General features: G+C 46.4%; 1 protein-coding gene across 4 annotated transcripts in view; it reads left to right on the forward strand.

Moving 5' to 3' along the window:
* The window catches only part of IGSF3 (immunoglobulin superfamily member 3), a 92,914-nt gene extending 74,856 nt beyond the window's left edge, over nucleotides 1–18,058 (forward strand). For all 4 annotated transcript variants that reach the window (XM_054458118.2, XM_063651495.1, XM_054458123.2 and 1 more), the window contains 4 exons: nucleotides 3,377–3,787; nucleotides 7,397–7,804; nucleotides 12,552–13,061; nucleotides 14,891–18,058. In XM_054458118.2, coding sequence (XP_054314093.1) covers nucleotides 3,377–3,787; nucleotides 7,397–7,804; nucleotides 12,552–13,061; nucleotides 14,891–15,141 — 1,580 coding nt within the window. In that variant the 3' untranslated portion in view covers nucleotides 15,142–18,058. The remainder of the gene's footprint in view (nucleotides 1–3,376; nucleotides 3,788–7,396; nucleotides 7,805–12,551; nucleotides 13,062–14,890) is intronic.
* The last annotated feature ends 1,436 nt before the right edge of the window (nucleotides 18,059–19,494 follow it).

Consider the following 19,494-nt stretch of genomic DNA (forward strand, 5'->3'; position numbering starts at 1 on the left):
TTCCAAGTTTTAATCACAAGCCTGGGAAGGAAACTCTCCAGTTGCAGAAAGAAAGGGCCATTCCCTCAAGCAGGGCCTGGCCCCTGGGGGCTGCTGTGAAGGCGGCTGCTGGCGTGAGCTGGAGCAGCTCTCGGACCCTCTTCCTGTCTCTTGCTGGATTCTTTCTTCCTCCTGCCAGTTCACTGTTGGGGGTTAACCAAGCCTCAGTCTTTTCTTTCACGTCTGCATTTATGGCCTCTCAAAGCCCATTCACTCACACAGCCAAGTCCAGGGTTTCTCAGGCTTGAAGCTACTTGTGAATCACCTGGGGATCTTGTTAAAGTGCAGATTCTGACTTACTGGGTCTGGGGTGGGGCCTGAGAGTCTGCATTTCTAACAAGCTCCCAGTGCTGCTGGTCCGAGAACAGCACTTTGAGCAGGAAGATTGCCACTTATGCTTGACAACTCCCAATCTAAGTGTTGAACTTTGAACTTGGGACGAGGCACAGAAACCAAAAAGGAATGAGAATAGCTAAAATTCACCAGGTTCTGTGCTAAACTCTCTTTATAGACAATTGCTTTTAGTCTGCACAAAACTCCTAATGGAGATAGAGACATTGTTCTTATTTTGCAGATGAAAACACCTGTGGTCTCTAAGTGGGCAGGGCTCTCCTAGCTCTGTGGAGGAAGGTGGTGCACACAAGCTGTACACCGCCCAGGGCAGGGCTCTGGCAGGACATGGGAGGGCTCCCTAATTATATGTGGAGATTCCAGTCTCCCCTGTGCCTCAGGAAAGGTCCTACCTGCCCTGGAGATGTGGGAGGAAATCCAGAGCATAGAATAGGAGCTGACCCCTTGCCCACCTGTCAGACATGCACCAAATTTAAAAAATGCCTCTCTTTCAAGCTTCTCAACACTTCACAATATTTTGACATGGGAAGGAAAAAAAATGAAAATGCTTTGAAACATTTCTCTTCCTTGGATTCCTGTTCTCAGACCATGTGACTGAATAGAAGTTTAGTCATAGGATTCCAGTTTAACATATGCAGTTACTATAGCAATTGAGGTTTCCTTAGTAACAGTTGCAAAAATAATCCGGCCCCAATTAATAATACATTTTAAAGCTCTTTCTACTCCATGCTGAACAACCCAGTTTTTTTGGCCAAGAACCAGATAATTCAGGTGGTGTCATTTGCACTGATATAGATATCATTTGCATGCGGTGAATTGGGTTGGAAAGGAATGAAAAGGGAGCCGGTTGTTTCAAGTATTATAGGAATCCAATCTGAAAAGTCGACTGGCAAGCGAATGCAAATCTAGTTTCCAGAGCTTGGGAGCTTAATGGTAAACCCTGTCCTGGATTCCTAGTGTGCCCTAGAGAACTTTCTGCATTTGAAGAAGGGAGAAGGCAGAAGATTGGACTTGCTAACAAAAAAGATGAACCTGGGAGGGTGGGGCCGTGGCACACAGGATGTCTCTCTAAATGGTGCCTGGTGTGTTCTTGATGGCGTGAGAAGGTCTGTGGGTTTGTGAATTCAACAAGTCTTCCTGGAGAGAATGTCTGATTCACCACCGAGAGATGCTCCGCAGTGTTGCTCAGTCATGGCATTGGGAATTGGACTTTGCCACACCTTGGCTTGCTAAATCCTTCCATCCATTCAGAACATTTGTCTGTGTGTTACAGGGAGACCAAGTGGCAGTCTGTGGCTTTCACAAGTTTTGGTTCTGTGATGCATGGGACTCAATCAACCCTTGATGCTGCCAAACCAAGCTTAAGCCAGCTGGCAGGCCCGGGTCATGACCAGTGGGCTGGGTCCTGGGTCTGGATGCAGTTCCTGGGGTTGAGCTGGACTAAAGAGACAAGAGTCTGACCAGCAGAGTGCTGGAGCCTGGCCAGGCATCCCTGCCCTGCCCCTGCCCTGCCCCTGCCCTCCGCACAAGCTCAGTTGGAGGAGGCCCAGGTTGCTGTCCCTGGGTGGAATCTGCACCTTGCCCCTGCTTTCTTTCTCAGCTGGGAAGTGGTTTGGTCCCTGTGGCGGAAGAACTAAGTGTGAAGAGAGTGGTGGAGGTGGAACAATGCTTGTACTATTAGTTCCCTAAGAGGAACTTAGAATTTTTTTTTTTTTTTTTCATTTTTAGTAGCGGGAGAAGTGTGGGTAGGGGAACGCAGAGCCGAGGTTAATGATGATGGGGTGGGTGAGATCTCAAATCACCTTCCTAAGATGGATTTCATTAGACCTTGGCTTCTTGCCACTGGCAAGGTGAACATCGTCATTAATTAGCTGCTGGGGAGGCTCTCCACAGGCTGCCCTCTTGTCTGTTTTTGGAGCAGGACAGTGAGGAGAAGGGAGGATTGCAGTTGGCTTTGCCTTGTCCCGTGGTTTACTGTCTTCTCAGCCTTCTCTCTCACTCCCCCAGAGGAAGCCCCCTCTCCCTACCCCCCCAGCATCCTCTAATTACCTGTTGCCATGTTTCTCCAATGTGCTCTCATTCGCTCACCCACTCATTCACCTATTTCAGCAAACACTGATCAAATGCTTTCCTGGCCCAGGTGCTGTGCTGGGCTCTGGGGGTGCAGCGATAAGAATGTCCGCTAGGCAGTCCACCCCATGAGGGCTGGGACTCCGGCTTACTCTTCAGGGCATCCCCAGCACTTAGCATCCTGTGGGAAACCGAGTGGGCACTCCGTAAATACTGGCTGATTGAGTGGAAAGAGCTTGATCCCTGCCCTGGGGGAGCTCACCATCTAGGATATGGAAGAGAGATGTGAGGACATGCAGCCCAGAGATATATAGAGGGTGCTGAGGAAGGGTATCGAGCCCAGGGGGGCGGGAATGAGGGATAAGTGGAGAGAAGGGTCAGGGTGGGAGCTGGCGGAAGGAGACAGGCAGAGAGGACAGCAAGGGCAAAGGCCTGCGCTCAGGGAAGCTGCACCACGGGCGTGTGCCTGTGGAGGGTGCCTGAGGGTGAGTCGTGAGAGATGAGTCAGGACACTTGGGTGAAGGCCAGATCCTGAAGGGACTTTGTGCTGTGAAAAGGAATTGTTTTTCTCTAGCCCGTAGGTAGTTCAGAGCCATTAAACTTTTCAAGCAGAGACCTGATATAGCTAGATTTGTATTTCAGCAGGATCACCCTCGGAGGCCCTGTGATGGTGGGCTGTGCAGGCAGTGGATAGGGGAGAGATGGTGAAGGCCTAAGCCAGGGGCATGGCAAGGAGGAGACAGGGAAGGATGTTTAGCGGTGGCCTGGGCTCCGTGCTGCCTTCCTCACACTGAAGCCAGTCGGTGTTAAATCCCCCAGGAACTGTGCTGGAGGAAACCTGGCTCAGAGCCTGGAGGTGGATGGGCCACGTTTCTGGGAGTCTGTGGTGATTCCTGTGTTCCCCTTTCCTTTGCAGTGACAAAGCTGCAGGTGAGCAAATCGAAGAGGACCCTCACCCTGGTGGAAAACAAGCCCATTCAGTTGAACTGCTCAGTCAAGTCTCAGACCAGCCAGAACTCCCACTTTGCGGTGCTCTGGTACGTCCACAAGCCCTCAGATGCCGACGGCAAGCTTATCCTGAAGACCACCCACAACTCCGCCTTTGAATACGGTACTTACGCCGAGGAAGAGGGCCTGAGAGCCAGGCTCCAGTTTGAGAGGCATGTGTCGGGGGGCCTGTTCAGCCTCACCGTCCAGAGAGCCGAGGTCAGCGACAGTGGCAGCTACTACTGCCACGTGGAGGAGTGGCTGCTGAGCCCCAACTACGCCTGGTACAAGCTGGCAGAGGAGGTTTCTGGGCGCACAGAAGTCACTGTGAAACAGCCAGGTAAGGCCGCAGGGCACGGCTGTCCTGGGCCAGTGGGTTTAGTGCAGAGACTGCCTGGGGGTGGGTGGGGCTCTGTGGGGCTGGTGTGGAGAGACTGTCTGCAAGGTGCATGCTGAGTGTGGGTGCAGGTACACAGACCATCACCCCAGCACACTGCAGTCCCATCCATTTTACCTGCAGTGGGTCCTGATGCTGACGGCAGACTCATGGAAGCATCCTTGACTCTGCTTCTGTGGATGCCATCTTCACCAAGGAGCAGGGCAGCTGTGGTTAGCAAAATCTGGCAAGGCAGGGTTCATGGCAGCTCCTGAATCTTCTTCTGGGTTTGCAGTTTGCACCCTGAATCTTGGGCTGATACCAGCTCCACACCCAGAGTTCCTACCTAGAAGGCATTTTCTGGTTTTATGCATCTGCATCCCCCTTCTTCCTTAGCTCCCAGCCCAGCCCAGACAAGCCTTTTCTATCTCCAGACTCAATCATTCCTCCTCTGGCCCTTCTTCGACCCTGTGGTGTAGCCCTTATTCCTCTCCCTCACAGGTGGCACTCAACCTCTGCCAGAATGCTTCCAGGGAAGGAGAGCTACTCATCCACAAGCCTCAGTTCCACTTTTGGGCAGCTCTGATTGTTAAAAAGTTCACTTTCCTGTAATTTCCCTTTTTAGATCTGCCCCTGGAACAACCAAAGAGAAGTCTGTGTCACTTCCTTTCAAATACATGAAATGTATGCCCCTTCTCTGTTAAAGATTTCCAGTTCTTTCAACTGCTCACGTAGTGTAGCCTTAAGGGCCTCTCCATCCCTCATTCTCACATCCCTACAATTCATTGTTGTCGCTGCCTGTCCTTCTTGATGGGCCATGGGGGGTGCTGTGTTGCCACCCAGAGTCTCATCTCCATGCCTTCGCTTGTGCTGCCCTCATTGTCTGGCATGTGTTTTTCCTGCTGCTTCTCCCTTATCTTCACCCCATCCCTAAGACTGCATTCAGCACCACCTCCAAGAAGCCTACCCTGATTTCTCCCATACCAGTAGGGGGTCCCTTCTAAAACACATAGCCTAATAATGGTTTGCATTTCTTCTATACTACACTGTAAGCATGTTGAGGACAGGGCTGTGTCATATCTTCAGCCACTGGCATGGTACTTTTAGTAAATATTGGTTGAATAAGGAATAAATGGTTGCTTTCGTTAAACACCCTAAGGCCTTTGTACTTATTGTTCTGTCAGCCTGGAACATGTTGGCCATAGATACTCATTTGTCTTGCTCTTCCATGAAGGGGGATTCCTAGCTCATTTTAACTTAAATGTAGCCCCCTCATCACTCTAGATTTCCTTTCCCCGGCCCTTTCACAACACATATCACCACCTGACATTCTGTTAATTTACTTATTCATATATAAGTAATCATGAAGTATTTACTTATAATTGACTTATCAGTTACTATGTCTTATTATTTTTATACGAGAATATATATATGTATACACATTGTTTTCTATCTCTTCTACTAGAATTGAAGCCTCCTGAGTAAGCATAGGGACTTGGTTTTCTTCACTATTGCTTGTCTCCTAAGGAGGCCTATTCAGTAAGCCAGTGGAACCTGATACCAAACTCCAGATGTGACCTGTCCCCTGCTGAATGCAGTGGGTCTGTTCCCCTCCTTTGCCTGAGGATATTATATTTCCAGAGATTCTCAATGGCCTCATGGTGGCATTTCCTCTGTTGGTGCATTAAACAGGAAGCTCTGGTCTGAAGTGATTCCTGTTGGCATTTTCAGTGACCTATGTCCTGACTTCAGGCCAGTCCCTGGGGCTTTTGAAAACTGAAGGTTGTCATTAGGCCCACCAGTGTTCTTTTGGTTCCTATTTTTCGTCTGTTTTCAGTTCTGATTATTTTCTCTACTGAAAGAACATGATCACCCCCACCACTCTGCATTTCCGCTCTAGTCATCACCATTTTTTCCTTTCCTCATTGGTACTGAAACCAAGAGATTCTTGGAGGATCCTAAATTTATTGAGGGGATTTCCCTCTCTGAGACTACAATCAAGCTAAGTGGGACAGTGCAGAAGGGCTAGAAGGACCCCCCTCAACACATTTAGTGAAGTCTCTGTTACCGTGAACTTTAACCCTGTAAACGTGGAAGTCAGAGGACACCGAGTAAAACAGCTTTCCCCATTTCTTTCTTTGTGTCGTTTTCTTTCTTCTTTTTTCTCTGCTTCTTGTTCTTTTCTTTTCCCTGCTGAGAAAGCCTACACTTACAGAGCTTTTGGAAAATACATACAAAAAAAAAAACAAAAAAACCCCAAAAAAACAAAACTCAACAAAGAAAATAACCTTTCAACCCTGAGACAACCAGAGTCAATATCTTCTTTTACATATGTATTTTTTGGATGGGGAGGGAGAAAGGGAGAATGGTTATTTAAAATATATTTTGTTATTTTCTATTTTCTGACTTTTTAATTACAAAAGTAATCATGAATGTTGTAAAACATTCAGGCAGTATTGAAGTGTGTAGAAAGTAATGAGCGAGAGTGCCCAACCTCCCCTTCTCTGATGTCACTCAGAAGTCTCATTCCTGAGGTGCTATTGTGCATTCATAGTGTCACAGCTTCTAGATACCTCTGGTCCTGATAGACTCATTTGGGCCCTCGTGAAATTACAAGCATGCCATCGGGGCATGCTGTCATTAAAGACATTTTTCTACTGGAGGAGACTCTGCTTGGCTGAGTTTTCAAAGCACCCAGTTCCATCAGTAGCAATCTTTTCTTTTTTTTTTTTTTTTGAGACAGAGTCTCACTCTGCTGCACAGGCTGGAGTGCAGTGGCACAGTCTTAGCTCACTGCAACCTTCACCTCCCGAGTAGCTGGGATTACAGGCGCACACCACCACACCCGGCTAATTTTTGTATTTTTAGTAGAGATGGGGTTTCACCGTGTTGGCCAGGCTGGTCTCAAACTCCTGGCGTCAAGTCATCCGCCCACCTCGGCGTCCCAAAGTGCTGGGATTACAGGCGTGAGCCACCTTGTCTGGCAGTTTTTTCTTTACTGATGTCATATCAGTTCCATTCCCAACCTGAGAAGGAACCTGTGTGGGTTTTTGTAAGGATGTTGGACTACAATTCTTAGGGCTAACACATGAACAGATTAAACTGGGTTTCCCCTGCAGTTCTTTTGTAGTTGGCGGCCCAGCATTTTCTAGCCACCATATGATCAGTTTTAAAAGTTTACTCTTGCTTTTCAGAGGTTTCTCACCATCCCCTTCCCTGGCCCTTCCCAGCCACCTGCCTCGGCCAGCCACATGCTTTGTTGTCTGTAGTCATTTGGATGTGCAGTCTCTACAGCTTGTGCTTGTCCTCCTGTGAGCATCAGAACTGATGAGGGCTACGACTTTGGGACAGCTGTTATTGTAACATTGAGCTCCTTGAAACCCAGGCATTCCGACACATGATCAAGGAACTCAGAATGTTTAGGGAGCCACATCTGAGAAACGTTTCTCCTAATGGAGTGTGTGCTGCCATCCTTCTGTATTTGGAAGGCATCCATTCACCTACCCTGGGAAAGGGTGCGTACGAATTGCTTGTTGTCCTTTTGTCGCTGACGTCTCTTCCTTACTGTTCCAGACAGCCGCCTGAGGCTCAGCCAAGCCCAGGGGAACCTGTCAGTTCTGGAGACCCGGCAGGTACAGCTGGAGTGTGTGGTTCTCAACCGCACCAGCATAACCTCCCAGCTCATGGTGGAATGGTTTGTATGGAAGCCCAACCACCCTGAGCGGGAGACTGTGGCCCGCTTGAGCCGCGACGCCACCTTCCACTATGGAGAGCAGGCAGCCAAGAACAATCTGAAGGGGCGGCTGCATTTGGAGAGTCCTTCCCCCGGCGTGTACCGGCTCTTTATCCAGAACGTGGCTGTGCAGGACAGCGGGACCTACAGCTGCCACGTGGAGGAGTGGCTGCCTAGCCCCAGTGGCATGTGGTATAAGCGGGCAGAGGACACTGCTGGGCAGACAGCTCTGACAGTCATGCGACCAGGTGAGGGTCCACGTCCCCAAGCTTCCACTCCCTCTGGTGTTTCCCATTTAAGTATACTATTTTATGCACTGGATAAAATTCGTTTATTAATAAATTATTTGCAGTTAAATATTTGAGTGTCTACATGTATATGCATTTATATTCAAAATTGCCTGAATTTTTTTCTTGTGAATGGAAAATTGCACGTCTGGCTTTGGCCTAAGGTGATTTGATTTCTTAAATAGAATAAAATCTGGCCATTCATTATTCCAGGTCATAGAATATTACCGTTTTCCAGATTTGGAACAAATGGCAGATATGACAAAAATCTTGAAACAATAAGCATGTTGTTGAGAAAATTCAGCTTGTGGATTTTCAGTGGAAAGTAATCGATTTACATGCTTTAAATAGAAAACAATGAATTGTGTGCAGCCTTCACTCTGTCACTTCCCAATACTTTTTTTTTTTTTTGAAACAGAGTCTCACTCTGTCGCCCAGGCTGGAGTGCAGAGTGCAGTGGCGCGATCTCGGCTCACTGCAACCTCCACCTCCCAGATTCAAGCGATTCTCCTGCCTCAGTCTCCCAAGTAGCTGGGACTACAGGCTCATGCCACCACACCCGGCTAATTTTTGTATTTTTAGTAGAGACGGAGTTTCATCATGTTGGCCAAGCTGGTCTCGATCTCCTGACCTCATGACCCCCACCACCGCCTCGGCTTTTCAAAGTGGTGGGATTACAGGTGTGAGCTACTGTGCCTGGTCCCAATAATTTTATTAGTACTAATGACTATTCTGTGTGGTCTTTTGTTTTTCTTGTCTTTGTTGCTGTTTCTAAATATCTAAATGCATATAATTACTAGGTATAATTGTTGTTGCACATTTAAACACATAATCAAAGCTACGATGTGCAGGATTCCCATGTCCTTTGCAACATCACAGCATCATCCATTCATATTAGAATGAAAAGTCGATGGTTCCTGTAAGGACCTGGAGGAGAAGTGAATTCGTGACCCTATCAGTATCTTGTTTGTTTTCTGAGCATCCTGACATTCACATTTGTGGCCTTGGGCACTACTGGAAGTTTTCACCACGTCTTCATGTCTGAGTAGAGCAGCTCATTTCGTTGGTGGAACGTTGCATCTCCAGGGTGGTGCCAGGTCCCTTATGTCATGAAACATGCTTCAGGGAGGCGCTGCAGCCTTGGTTACAGGAAATGGGCAGTATCTCACTCGCCTGTGTCTTGCCTAAGCTGCAGGGAAAATCGCCTCCACTTTGAGTTAACTCCTGTTTTTCCATGAGCTTTTACTTATTTATATTTTTTGCTTTTTACCTTCCCTAGAAATGGCTGCATGTCTTTTCCCGAAGGTGAAATTGTAGAGAATGGCAGTTGAGTGCCCCCCTTCCCTCAACTCCCACCCATTCTGCAGGTCAGCACACTGAGGCCCCCAGATGGAGTGGGAGGAGACAGATGTTTATTGAGTACAGCTACATCCCAGCCACAATTAGGAGACTTATGTTCAGTCTTCACAATAACTCTTGAGTGGTAGGTTTTACTCATGAGGGACCAAAGCATGGAGCAAGTCACCACCCAGCTAGCAGGTGCAGGCAGAGTGACCACCCAGGCTTCCCTCCTGCCACACTGTGTGCTTCCGACATGGACCTGAGCCGTTAGCCTTGTGTCTGCCTCCTGTTCAACCCTGTGAGCAAGCCTGGATCAGCCTGCCTTCCCGTCCATTTGTCCATCTGTCCCTGATTGCATAAGTTGATTGTACTAATTACAAAACATTGGAAAACAGAAAAGTATAATTTTGAAAAGAAAGGTTAGCCATGATCTCATGGCCTACAAATATCTACTATTAATAATTTGGTGTATATTTTTTGGTCTTTGCCTCATGTCTTCATATTTCCTCTGTCTGTAAACAAAGTCAGGATCTTACTGTTTTATGTGATCTTTTTTCCCACTCAACTTTCCTTTATGAGCATTTTCCCATGTCTGTGAAAGCATTTCATAGCCACCATTTTTACTGGTTTCATAACATTCATTGTGCAGATGTACTTCAAAGATTTTTTTCGGAGGGATACGTTAAACACATGGAAGACTTGAAATAATATAGCTCTAAAAGTATTGTTAGGAAAATAATCACCTTCCACTGCTGAGGGTTGACATTCACTATAATCTGAAATACATGGAAGGGCTCCCACCCTCACTAAGATTGCAGATGAGTCGATTAGTAGTTGTGTTTGGCTCACACAACTGGGGAAGGGAGAAAACCACAATCATCACACACAGGCCAGGAATCGGCGGTCACAGTGAGAGCCAGGGGAGCTGTTAGCGTCACGCAGACAGCAGGGGCAGAGGTCGGCATCTTTCCATGGCTTATACTTGGAAAAGAAGAGAGTATTTAAGTCCAAACAGGGAAGAGGGTTGGCATATTCTAGAAGGGGGCAGATGCAGAGAACTAAATTGGTAGAGAAACATGTTAAGGGGAGAGAGATTGTGGGAAGGTGGAAATTAATTTCTTTCAAAAAACTTGTATTGAGTCATTTATGCAGACAAGGCATTTGAAGGGGCCAAGAAAAATGTTAAGCAGTTGGAAGACAAGAAAGCAAAGGGAGAGTGAAGAGGGAGGAGGTGCTTCTGAGGAGCTCAATGCCTGATGGTCTGTGGCCATCTTGCCCCTGGCCATGATAAGTTCCATTGCACATCGCCCAGGGCCACCTCCCTTGACACCTTAGCCAGTGACCAGGAGCGTGGGGATACTATGTTAGACTCTGGAGGAGAAAAGCTTGGGGTGGGGGGGCTCCCCTTGGTCTCTAGTAGGGCTCTCTAATGGCCTTGGAGTTAGAACTGAGGAGTTGAGTGAGTTTGAGTTACCTGTGAACTGATTGAATAGTCCCCACCCGGCCATTTTCTGTTCTCAAGCATGTTCTTGTCCCTGAGAGAGATGGGCCTGCCACCTGTAGCTGGTTAGTGAGCCCTCCTGTGCCAGCAGTGCACACTGAGATTCCAGATGGATGCAGGAGGTGGGTGCAGAGGGGCTTGGCAGAGCCCCCACAAGAGCAATGGGAAGCCTAGCCTTGTGTTCACCTGTGAGTGACACTAAGCCAATTCATTGAAAGCCCAGGACAGTACTTGGAAAGTGCTCCTATTTGGTCTTCATCCAAGTAGGATCTGATTTGGTATCTCTACTTCGGTTTACATTACATTGGCACCTTTCATGAACATTTCATAAGCAGAGCCAAAGGGAGGCCTTTTAGGAGTTAGGGAGTGAATTATTTGTTTAGAACATATTACAGTGAGCCAAAAAAAAAAAAAAAAAAGACAGCAAAACAGATTCAAGTCTGTTGGCATCTGTGAGATGTGACTCACCTGCTTGGGGTCCGTCTCTGTGGTTACTCTGTGTCTCCCGCCTAAGCAGGCAGGACACTTTGCGTGCATCCTCCTGAGACATCCGTGCTCACAGGGAAGGGCCCTTTCAGCCTTGTCGTCTGTTATCTGGCTTTAATCCTTGGAGAGATACTGATCTCCTTGGTTTCTCTGTGTTTTAGGCAATAAGCTACATGCACAGTTTAAATTTAAGTTACTGCATGGGTGTTTTAACTTCCCAGGGCTACCGTAACAAATTAGTATAAACTTGATTGTTTAAAACAAAAGAAATTTATTCTCTTACAGTTCTGCAGGCCAGATGTCCAAAATCAGGATGTCATCATAGCCATGCTCCCTGTGAAGGCTCTAGGGAAGAATGCTTCCTGGCCTTTGCCAGTTCCTTGTGGCCACAGGCATTCCCTGGTTGTGGCTGCTTCACTCCTGTTTGGGCCTCCATCGTCATATGGCCACTTTCTCTCTGTCTTCTCTCCTGTGCTCATAAGGACACTAGTTATCTTAGTCTGCTCAGTTGCCATAACAAAATACTATAGACTGGGTGGCTTAAACAACAGAAATGTATTTTCCTACAGTCCTAGAGGCTGGAAGTCTGAGGTCAGGGCACCAGTATGGCTAAGTTCTGGTAAGAGCTCTTCTGGCCCGCAGACAGCGCCTTCTTGCTGTGTCCTTGAATAGTCTTTCCTCGGTGCATGCACCTGGAGAGAGATCTTCTCTCTTCTTCTTCTTATAAGCCACTAATCTTACTGGATTAGGGTCTCACTCAGCCTTATGACCTCATTTAACTTTAATTACCTCCTAAAAGTCCTACCTCCAAATGTAGTCACATCGTGGGTTACGAATTCAGCATATTAATTTGGAGGGGGACCAATTCAGTTCATAGCACCAGCCACTGGATTTAGGGCCCACCCCAATCCAGTAAGACCTCCTCTTTGCTAATTACGTCTGCAAAGTTGCTATTTCCAAATAATCATATTCTGAGGTTCCAGGTGGACATGCATTTTTGAGGGACACTATTCAGCCACTACAAGGGGTTACAGTGAAAATAAACACCCCTTCCCCCCGGGATTCCCGTAAGGAGCCACATTACCAGCTTCTTATGAATTCTTCCACAGATACTTTATGCAGATATAAACAGATATGTATGTCAAAATAAAACATGTTTTCTGCATACAGTGACATGGACAGTAACATTGTTCTGTACTCTTAACAATTTTTCTTGGATCAACTTCCACCTGCAGCACTGCCTATGCCTTTTCAATAGGTGCATAATATCTTATAGTATGGATGTTACTATCATGTGTTTAATGATGGACATTTTGTTTATTTTGAGCAAATAAATTTAAACAACCCCTTCTCTCTTCTTTGTCCCTTGTCCTTCACCAGATGCTTCCCTGCAGGTGGACACAGTGGTCCCCAATGCCACGGTCTCTGAGAAGGCAGCTTTCCAGCTGGACTGTAGCATCGTGTCCCGCTCCAGCCAGGACTCCCGCTTTGCTGTGGCCTGGTATTCCCTGAGGACTAAAGTTGGGGGGAAAAGGAGCAGCCCTGGCCTGGAAGAACAGGAAGAGGAAAGGGAGGAGGAGGAGGAGGAGGAGGAGGAGGAGGAGGATGACGACGACGACGACGACGACGACGACCCAACAGAGCGGATGGCCCTGCTGAGTGTGGGCCCAGATGCTGTCTTTGGCCCAGAGGGCAGTCCTTGGGAGGGCAGGCTTCGCTTCCAGAGGCTCTCCCCGGTGCTCTACCGGCTCACAGTGCTGCAGGCAAGCCCCCGAGATACAGGCAATTACTCCTGCCGTGTGGAGGAGTGGCTGCCCAGCCCTCAGAAGGAATGGTACCGGCTGACGGAGGAGGAGTCGGCCCCCATCGGCATCCGCGTTCTAGATACAAGTGAGTTTCCCAAGTACAGAGGGAGGTTGTCACTGTTGGTTCCAACTGTGTCTGGAAGATAAATTTGAGCTTGATTATGGGTTAATAAACAGTTTTCTTAACTGTCATGGGCATTTATTAGTAGGATTTGAGATATGGTAGGATTGGATGTATTAGTTCATATAATGGACCCTTGATTACCCATGCAAAAATAGGGATAGAAATTAAAGTGATAACATACCATATAATCTTTATAATAAACTCGATGTTCTACCAGATTCAATTTTAGTAATATTTCATTATACTAGTATATTGTTAGGTGTTACTTTGTTATTTTTTAGAATATTGGAACTAGCCTTTAGCGAATTAGCAAGTGTTTCAGACTCACAAGGGAAAGGGAAAAAAATGAAGGCTGACTACCTCACTGTCATTATTTCTTTTTGTCCAGTTTCTGGGTCATTGTTATTTTGGAGGGTGCCTTGGAGGTTGAGGTGGATCTTGTATGGTTGGGAGGACCAGCCTAGAAGGGCTGTGATATTAGAGGAGAGCTGAGAGGGGATTGGCAGCTGCCGAGAATGCAGTTTCCATGATCCTGAGGGACTTCCACTATGAACAGAGACTGGGGGAAGTATTGCTGGCCTGAATTATTTGTTGTAACAATGCCCTGTTGGTTGGCTTGCCATCAAAATGTGGACTACATTAGACTGAAAATGGTGTTATAGTAGAATTAGCCTAGAATGCAGAAAGAAAAAGAAAATTGCTGGAATTTTCAACTTCTTTTTAGTCAAAACATTTTTCAACATCATCTTGATTTGAGTTTTTAAAGTTTGGGCCACTATTTTTTTGCCTTGATCACCCCATGTTCACATTGTGTTAGATAGAACCATATGAAATTGGAGTTTTGCAGGTCAACAATGGTGGACTATCAGCAGTTTCATACACTTTGGAAATTGAATAAGAGGCAGATTAAATGTTCTTAATAATACTGATGAGCAACAGCTGTTCAGTAAAAGGGAAAGCAGGCTGCATCATACATAGACCACCCTGTGATCCACTGAATAACCCACTGCCTCAAAGCGAAAACAAAGCAGTCTAGGCAACATTTTACCTGTCCATTGTGGATGTCCCTAATTATTAAGCTTCATCGAGCACAGAGGTCACCCAGCAGCCTTATTTTACAGAGAAAACAGGGGCTCCCAGAGGCTAGGCTCCTGCCAAGGTCTGATGACTTATAGAGCAGCCCTCAACTTGTCTCGGGGCGCCTGGTTTATTCTCTTCCATATCCAGCTATAACTAATACTGTGTTGTTTGTGGCCACGGACACACTGTGGACATTTGTAAGTGGTCCATAATGACATTTAATTGGTAACATTAATCAGGTAAGTGTCATTTCTGGTAAAACTGCTCTCAGAAGCTGGCAGGAAGGGATTGTGTCATAATCCCAGAGAAGGAAGTCTGTAGCAGAACTAAGTGCAAAGGGGCATGTAAAATCCAACCATGCAGAAGGCTCCGACTGAACCAGAGCAGCTTCTTCACCATCCTAGATGCAGTTGAATTCACAATCAATAAATTATGTTTCATTATGTGGCTTTCCAAGCAGCAATAATGGCTCTCAATGGAAAACAGAAGCATTGCTTTGTTGGAACATACAGCTGTAAATTAGGAGAGGTGTTGTGAGAAAAAGAATATAAGGGTCATCTTCCACCATTAATCGTAGCAGGGGAAAGACAAGGTGGTGTGGGAGTGTCACTGAGGAGCTTCCACTGGGTCAGGTGAGGTCTTCAAAAGGAAATGTGAGCAGTCCAGGTTCTCAGCCCTCATTGTCTTGTCTCTCTCATGATCCTTTTCAGGTCCCACCCTCCAGTCCATCATCTGCTCCAACGATGCACTCTTCTACTTCGTCTTCTTCTACCCTTTTCCCATCTTTGGCATTCTTATCATCACCATCCTGCTGGTGCGTTTCAAGAGCCGGAACTCCAGCAAGAACTCCGATGGGAAGAACGGGGTGCCTCTGCTGTGGATCAAAGAGCCACACCTCAACTACTCCCCTACTTGCCTGGAGCCCCCTGTTCTCAGTATCCATCCAGGGGCCATAGACTAAGCGGGTGATGCCCCAGCGGATGTTGGCCACGGAGGAGCTGAGGCTCTCCCTTTCTCTGTGATTGGACAGTTGACAGCACCCAAACTCTGGGGTGCGTGTGTGGAAAGTTGTCAGACTTGAAAAGTGTTCCAAGTTCCCAGTCAGTCACAGAGACAGACTGCCTCTCGGTGGCAGTCTTGGTTGGTTAGCTATTTGCGCGCAAATGTTGTGATCCTGCCGTTATAGATTTCTTGTTTCTGTTTTTAGTAATGTAGTGAGTAGCTCCAGGTGCCACATCTACTCACGAATTTATCTAGTATTCTCAGATAGATGTTACAGGGCTTCTTATTCTTTGTAATGTACTCTTTTTAAATCCCTTTAGTTTACCCTTTTTGGATTCCTTAATGTGGACGAATTTCTCTTACATACAACTGACAGCAAAAGGAAGAACGAACTTTCTAGTGACAAGGAATCTCTTCCAAGACTTTTTGTTTTTGCACATTTGAAAATGCCACCCATGGATCAAAATATACCCAAACATTTTTTACTTTCTTAACAAGACTTAAGAATTGTGTGTAGTGTGGGCAAAATTTGTATGTTGTCTTTTCCCTCAGCTGGAGTTATTGGAACCACTTTGTAGTCAAGACGAAAGCACTGAATTTTGCTTCAAAGAACTGTGTATGTACAAGAGAAATCCTGCATAACCCCATTAGGAGGAGATGGTGCCCGGCCTATCTGTCAGGGAGGCAAAAAAGGTTCATCCCATCCTTGCCAAAAAATAAGAAAACTGTCTTGGAGAATGGGTCAGAAGCCCCAGACGGCACACACTTTCCAAATTAAAGTGGGCAGGGGCTGCTTTTAGCAGCTGCTGACCTGCAGATTTGTCAAAGCCAGTGACTAGAGAAGGAAGGGAGAAAGGCTGGCTGTTGGCTTGCTCTGAGCTGCAAGGATGGTCTCTAACTGATTAACTGTGAGCAGGTGGGCCTTTGTCTTCAGGTGCTTTGTCAAACTCTTAAAGGAAAGTGTCCAGTGAACTTGGAAGGGGGCCCCTGAGCTGAGCACAAGGCCGAAGCAGCCACGGCAGACACCTGACGGAGGGCACGGGGCTGGCCGACACTAAGTTTGGTGGGACAGTGAGGGGTGGGAGGGGGGCTTCCAGGGCCTGGTGTTGGAGAGTGCAGAGAAATATCTACCTCCCTGGAGGTGTGAAGACTAGGTTTTTCTTCTTCCTTCGAATTAGATTTTCTTTAATGATAGTGATGTCTTCCTTATTCATTTTTCTCTCCCTGCCTCTCACTGCCATAAGAATATCAGCCTGGGGGCAGTCCAGACGCAGCCCTTTGTCATCCTTTCTGTTTGCCTAGTCTCAGCAGACTGTGATCACAAGGCATTGTCTGTGGGATTTTTCCTTTTCCTTTCTTGATCTGTCTTGTGGTTCTAGGTTGTTTGGTTGTTCATTGTTATGGTGGCTCTTTATTTTAACGCCCCTTGAGCCCCATGATGGCTGGTGTCACCCTATTCTTTTACACTGTTGGGCCAGATGCTTGTCCCCCTTAGGGCATCATCAGTTGCAAATATTTCCTTTTGCTCCCTTTATGAAGATGTTCTTATACCCTTACTTTCCCATATTTTTCTGGCCAAGCATGCCATCTCCTTTACTCTGGGAACTTGCATCCTGAATCCCATGAGGGGGTCACAATTTGGAAAAAGTCATCAGGGATTCTGGAACTAAGTCTGGTAAGAGATTCCAGTGAAGCCCTGTTCTGAGAACGAGCAGACTGCAGGGGAGGCTGTGGGATTCCCCAGGCCAATGTCTGTGCTGATCCTTCAAGGGTCTGCAGGTGTGCAGGTGACCCGGGCTGCTCGGCAGATACTTTGCTGATTCCCAGCTGAGGGGAGCACGGTGGCGATTGCTCAGCCATTTTCTGACAGACACACAGACCTGCCTTTTCTCCCCCAAATATACCGTACCCTCCTGTGAGACAGTGTGCAGGCACCACCACCTTAATCCTGCTGTTGCCTGACATGCTGATTCTCATTTATTATGCTGCATCAACACATTAGAGGTACAGGAACGGCTCAGTCATGAAGAAAGAAGGTCTTTTGCCCCATTTCTTTATTTCAGGGATGTGGGCTTTCAGTGGGAATTTGCTGACTCCTACTTTATAGGCTGAGTCAATGAGGGAAGATGACTGGAGTTTCCTCTGTCTAAATGGGAGGGTGCCAGAGGGCTGGCTGGGACTAGGATGTGTAACTAAGATTTCAGTTTGAAATCTTAGATTTCAGTTCACAGCGATAGAGAAGTAGGTGCTGCACGCAATTAAATATGTAAAGCAATTGCAGGAAATTTGAAAGGAAAAAAAGAAACCGAAGCCAGTATTTTAATAATTGCTTTTTCTGTGTATTTTGTATTGGGCTGGGGGGATAGCATCAAAGGTTGAACTTTTCGAGCTTTCTATGAAAAACCCCAGGACCTTCTTTCTTTGGCCATTTCTATGGAAATGCGCTGTCAGATGGATGGTAATGGTGCCCTCCAGTGGCTGAGAGACCTCATTGCGCATTGTCTACTGGAGCTTTAGTCTTCAGAGACGGAGGAAAACTGCTGAATACTCTGGATTCATCTATGTCTACAATGTTGCATTTATGAAAAACTACACTGTGCTAGGCGCATTCTAGGACATGAATATGACCACACCCTCTTTCACCGGGTGTTTCTGTAGCAAGTTTTCATATTCTTTTCAAACAATAGTTTCTCTGCGTTAATTATTGAAGAAAAAAAAGATGGGGTAAGAAAACTACCCATGCATGATGTAGAGAGCTGTTGATTTGTTTCTGTTTTTTAAAGGAAAACTATTTGTAAGATGTTGCACTAAAACATTTTATATACACTTCAGAGACCTGTAGTAAATTATGTTGAAAATACGGCTGTTTACATTTACTGCAGTCTTCTATCCTTCTTTCCCCTTACTAACCAGCCCCCTTCCTCTCTGGAACTGTGCTGTGGGGGCCTACAGTTCTGCCCTTGGCATTGGCCTGCTAGGCTCAAGGTCTGTGAATTGCAGTCTTTATTCTTACACCCCATAACCTTCAAATGATAAAAAACACCTCTTCCTCAAGACACTTCACTGCCTTCTGCTGCAACATATCATAGTAAATAGACACCTCCACACTGATGATCAAGGCTATGCTACCCCTAGAGCTGTGCCATACACAACACACCTAGCCCCTGAAAGGCAGTTTCAGAATGTAGATCTTATAACCTGTAGCGTTTTTTGTTGGGGGGTGGGGCGGGGGTAGAAGCCAGATGAGAAGGAGAGCAGGAACCCAGGATGGCATTCTGTAGGGCCTCTGCAGCAAGCCCACACCATCCTTTTCCAACTATGAAGTGCTGCCCTGGCCATGAAATGCAGCGGGGATTTCCCAGAATGGTGACAAGAGCAGGAGCTGTGCATTCTAGTTAAGTGAGGGGAGGGGTTTACATCTGCAAATTGAGAAGAATGTTAGAATGATTAAAGTCATAGCAGTGATATGTGATTAGTCAGAACCCATCTATAATTCTTTAAAATTCATAGAATATGCAAAAAGGAACTAGATAGTAAGAAGCAGAGGGAGACACTTCTTTTTTTTCTTCTTTTTCTAAGTCCAAGACTTTCAAAAGCTTTCATGTGTGCTTTCCTCTGCTCCCCGGAACCATCGGCTGCATCCTTATCAACTTGCAGCTGCTGGCTTGGCCAGAAGTTGAAAATGTGACTGCCTCTCCCTTGGGTACCCATAATGGTTCCATGTTAAGTCTTATGTATAATTTTTCCTAATTTTTTTCAAATGTTCTTTTTCTGCCAGGGAATGTTTTAAAAAGGGAAATAGAGTATTATGGAATAAGATTACCCTTCTATGTCCTTTGTGCAAATCCACCCAGTATTTACATAAATGAAGTGAACGTACGTTCCCTCATGAGACATGCAATGAAAATGACAATTTGCATTTATTCAGGATTGGGGCAGTGTTTTGCTCACTACATTCTGGGATTCCTAAGCTTTGTGGGAGTAGTTCCAAGGGTTTGGCAGAAACGAGAGTCAAGACACCAGAGAGTGGCATGCTAGGAAGAACAGCCTCGGCCTCTTCGGCAGCCCTCCTTTCTTACTTTCTCATCCATGATTATCTACAGTGACAAGAAGATAAAACTGGACCTTGCAATACTAGTCACAGCATGAAAAATACATCCACTCCTCCTTTTGATAGCAGGTTCTCAGTATGTAAAGGGAACCTTTTTGGCTGCCTGCCTAATGCATTGCAGGTCCAGCATTCCTGAGCTGCTTTTGATCCATAAAATTAACCAGGCATTTGAGGGCTTCTAAAAGTGCTTGATGGACAGCA

The sequence above is a fragment of the Pongo pygmaeus genome, chromosome 1 (assembly GCF_028885625.2).
Source record: "Pongo pygmaeus isolate AG05252 chromosome 1, NHGRI_mPonPyg2-v2.0_pri, whole genome shotgun sequence".
NCBI classification, from domain to species: Eukaryota; Metazoa; Chordata; class Mammalia; order Primates; family Hominidae; genus Pongo; species Pongo pygmaeus.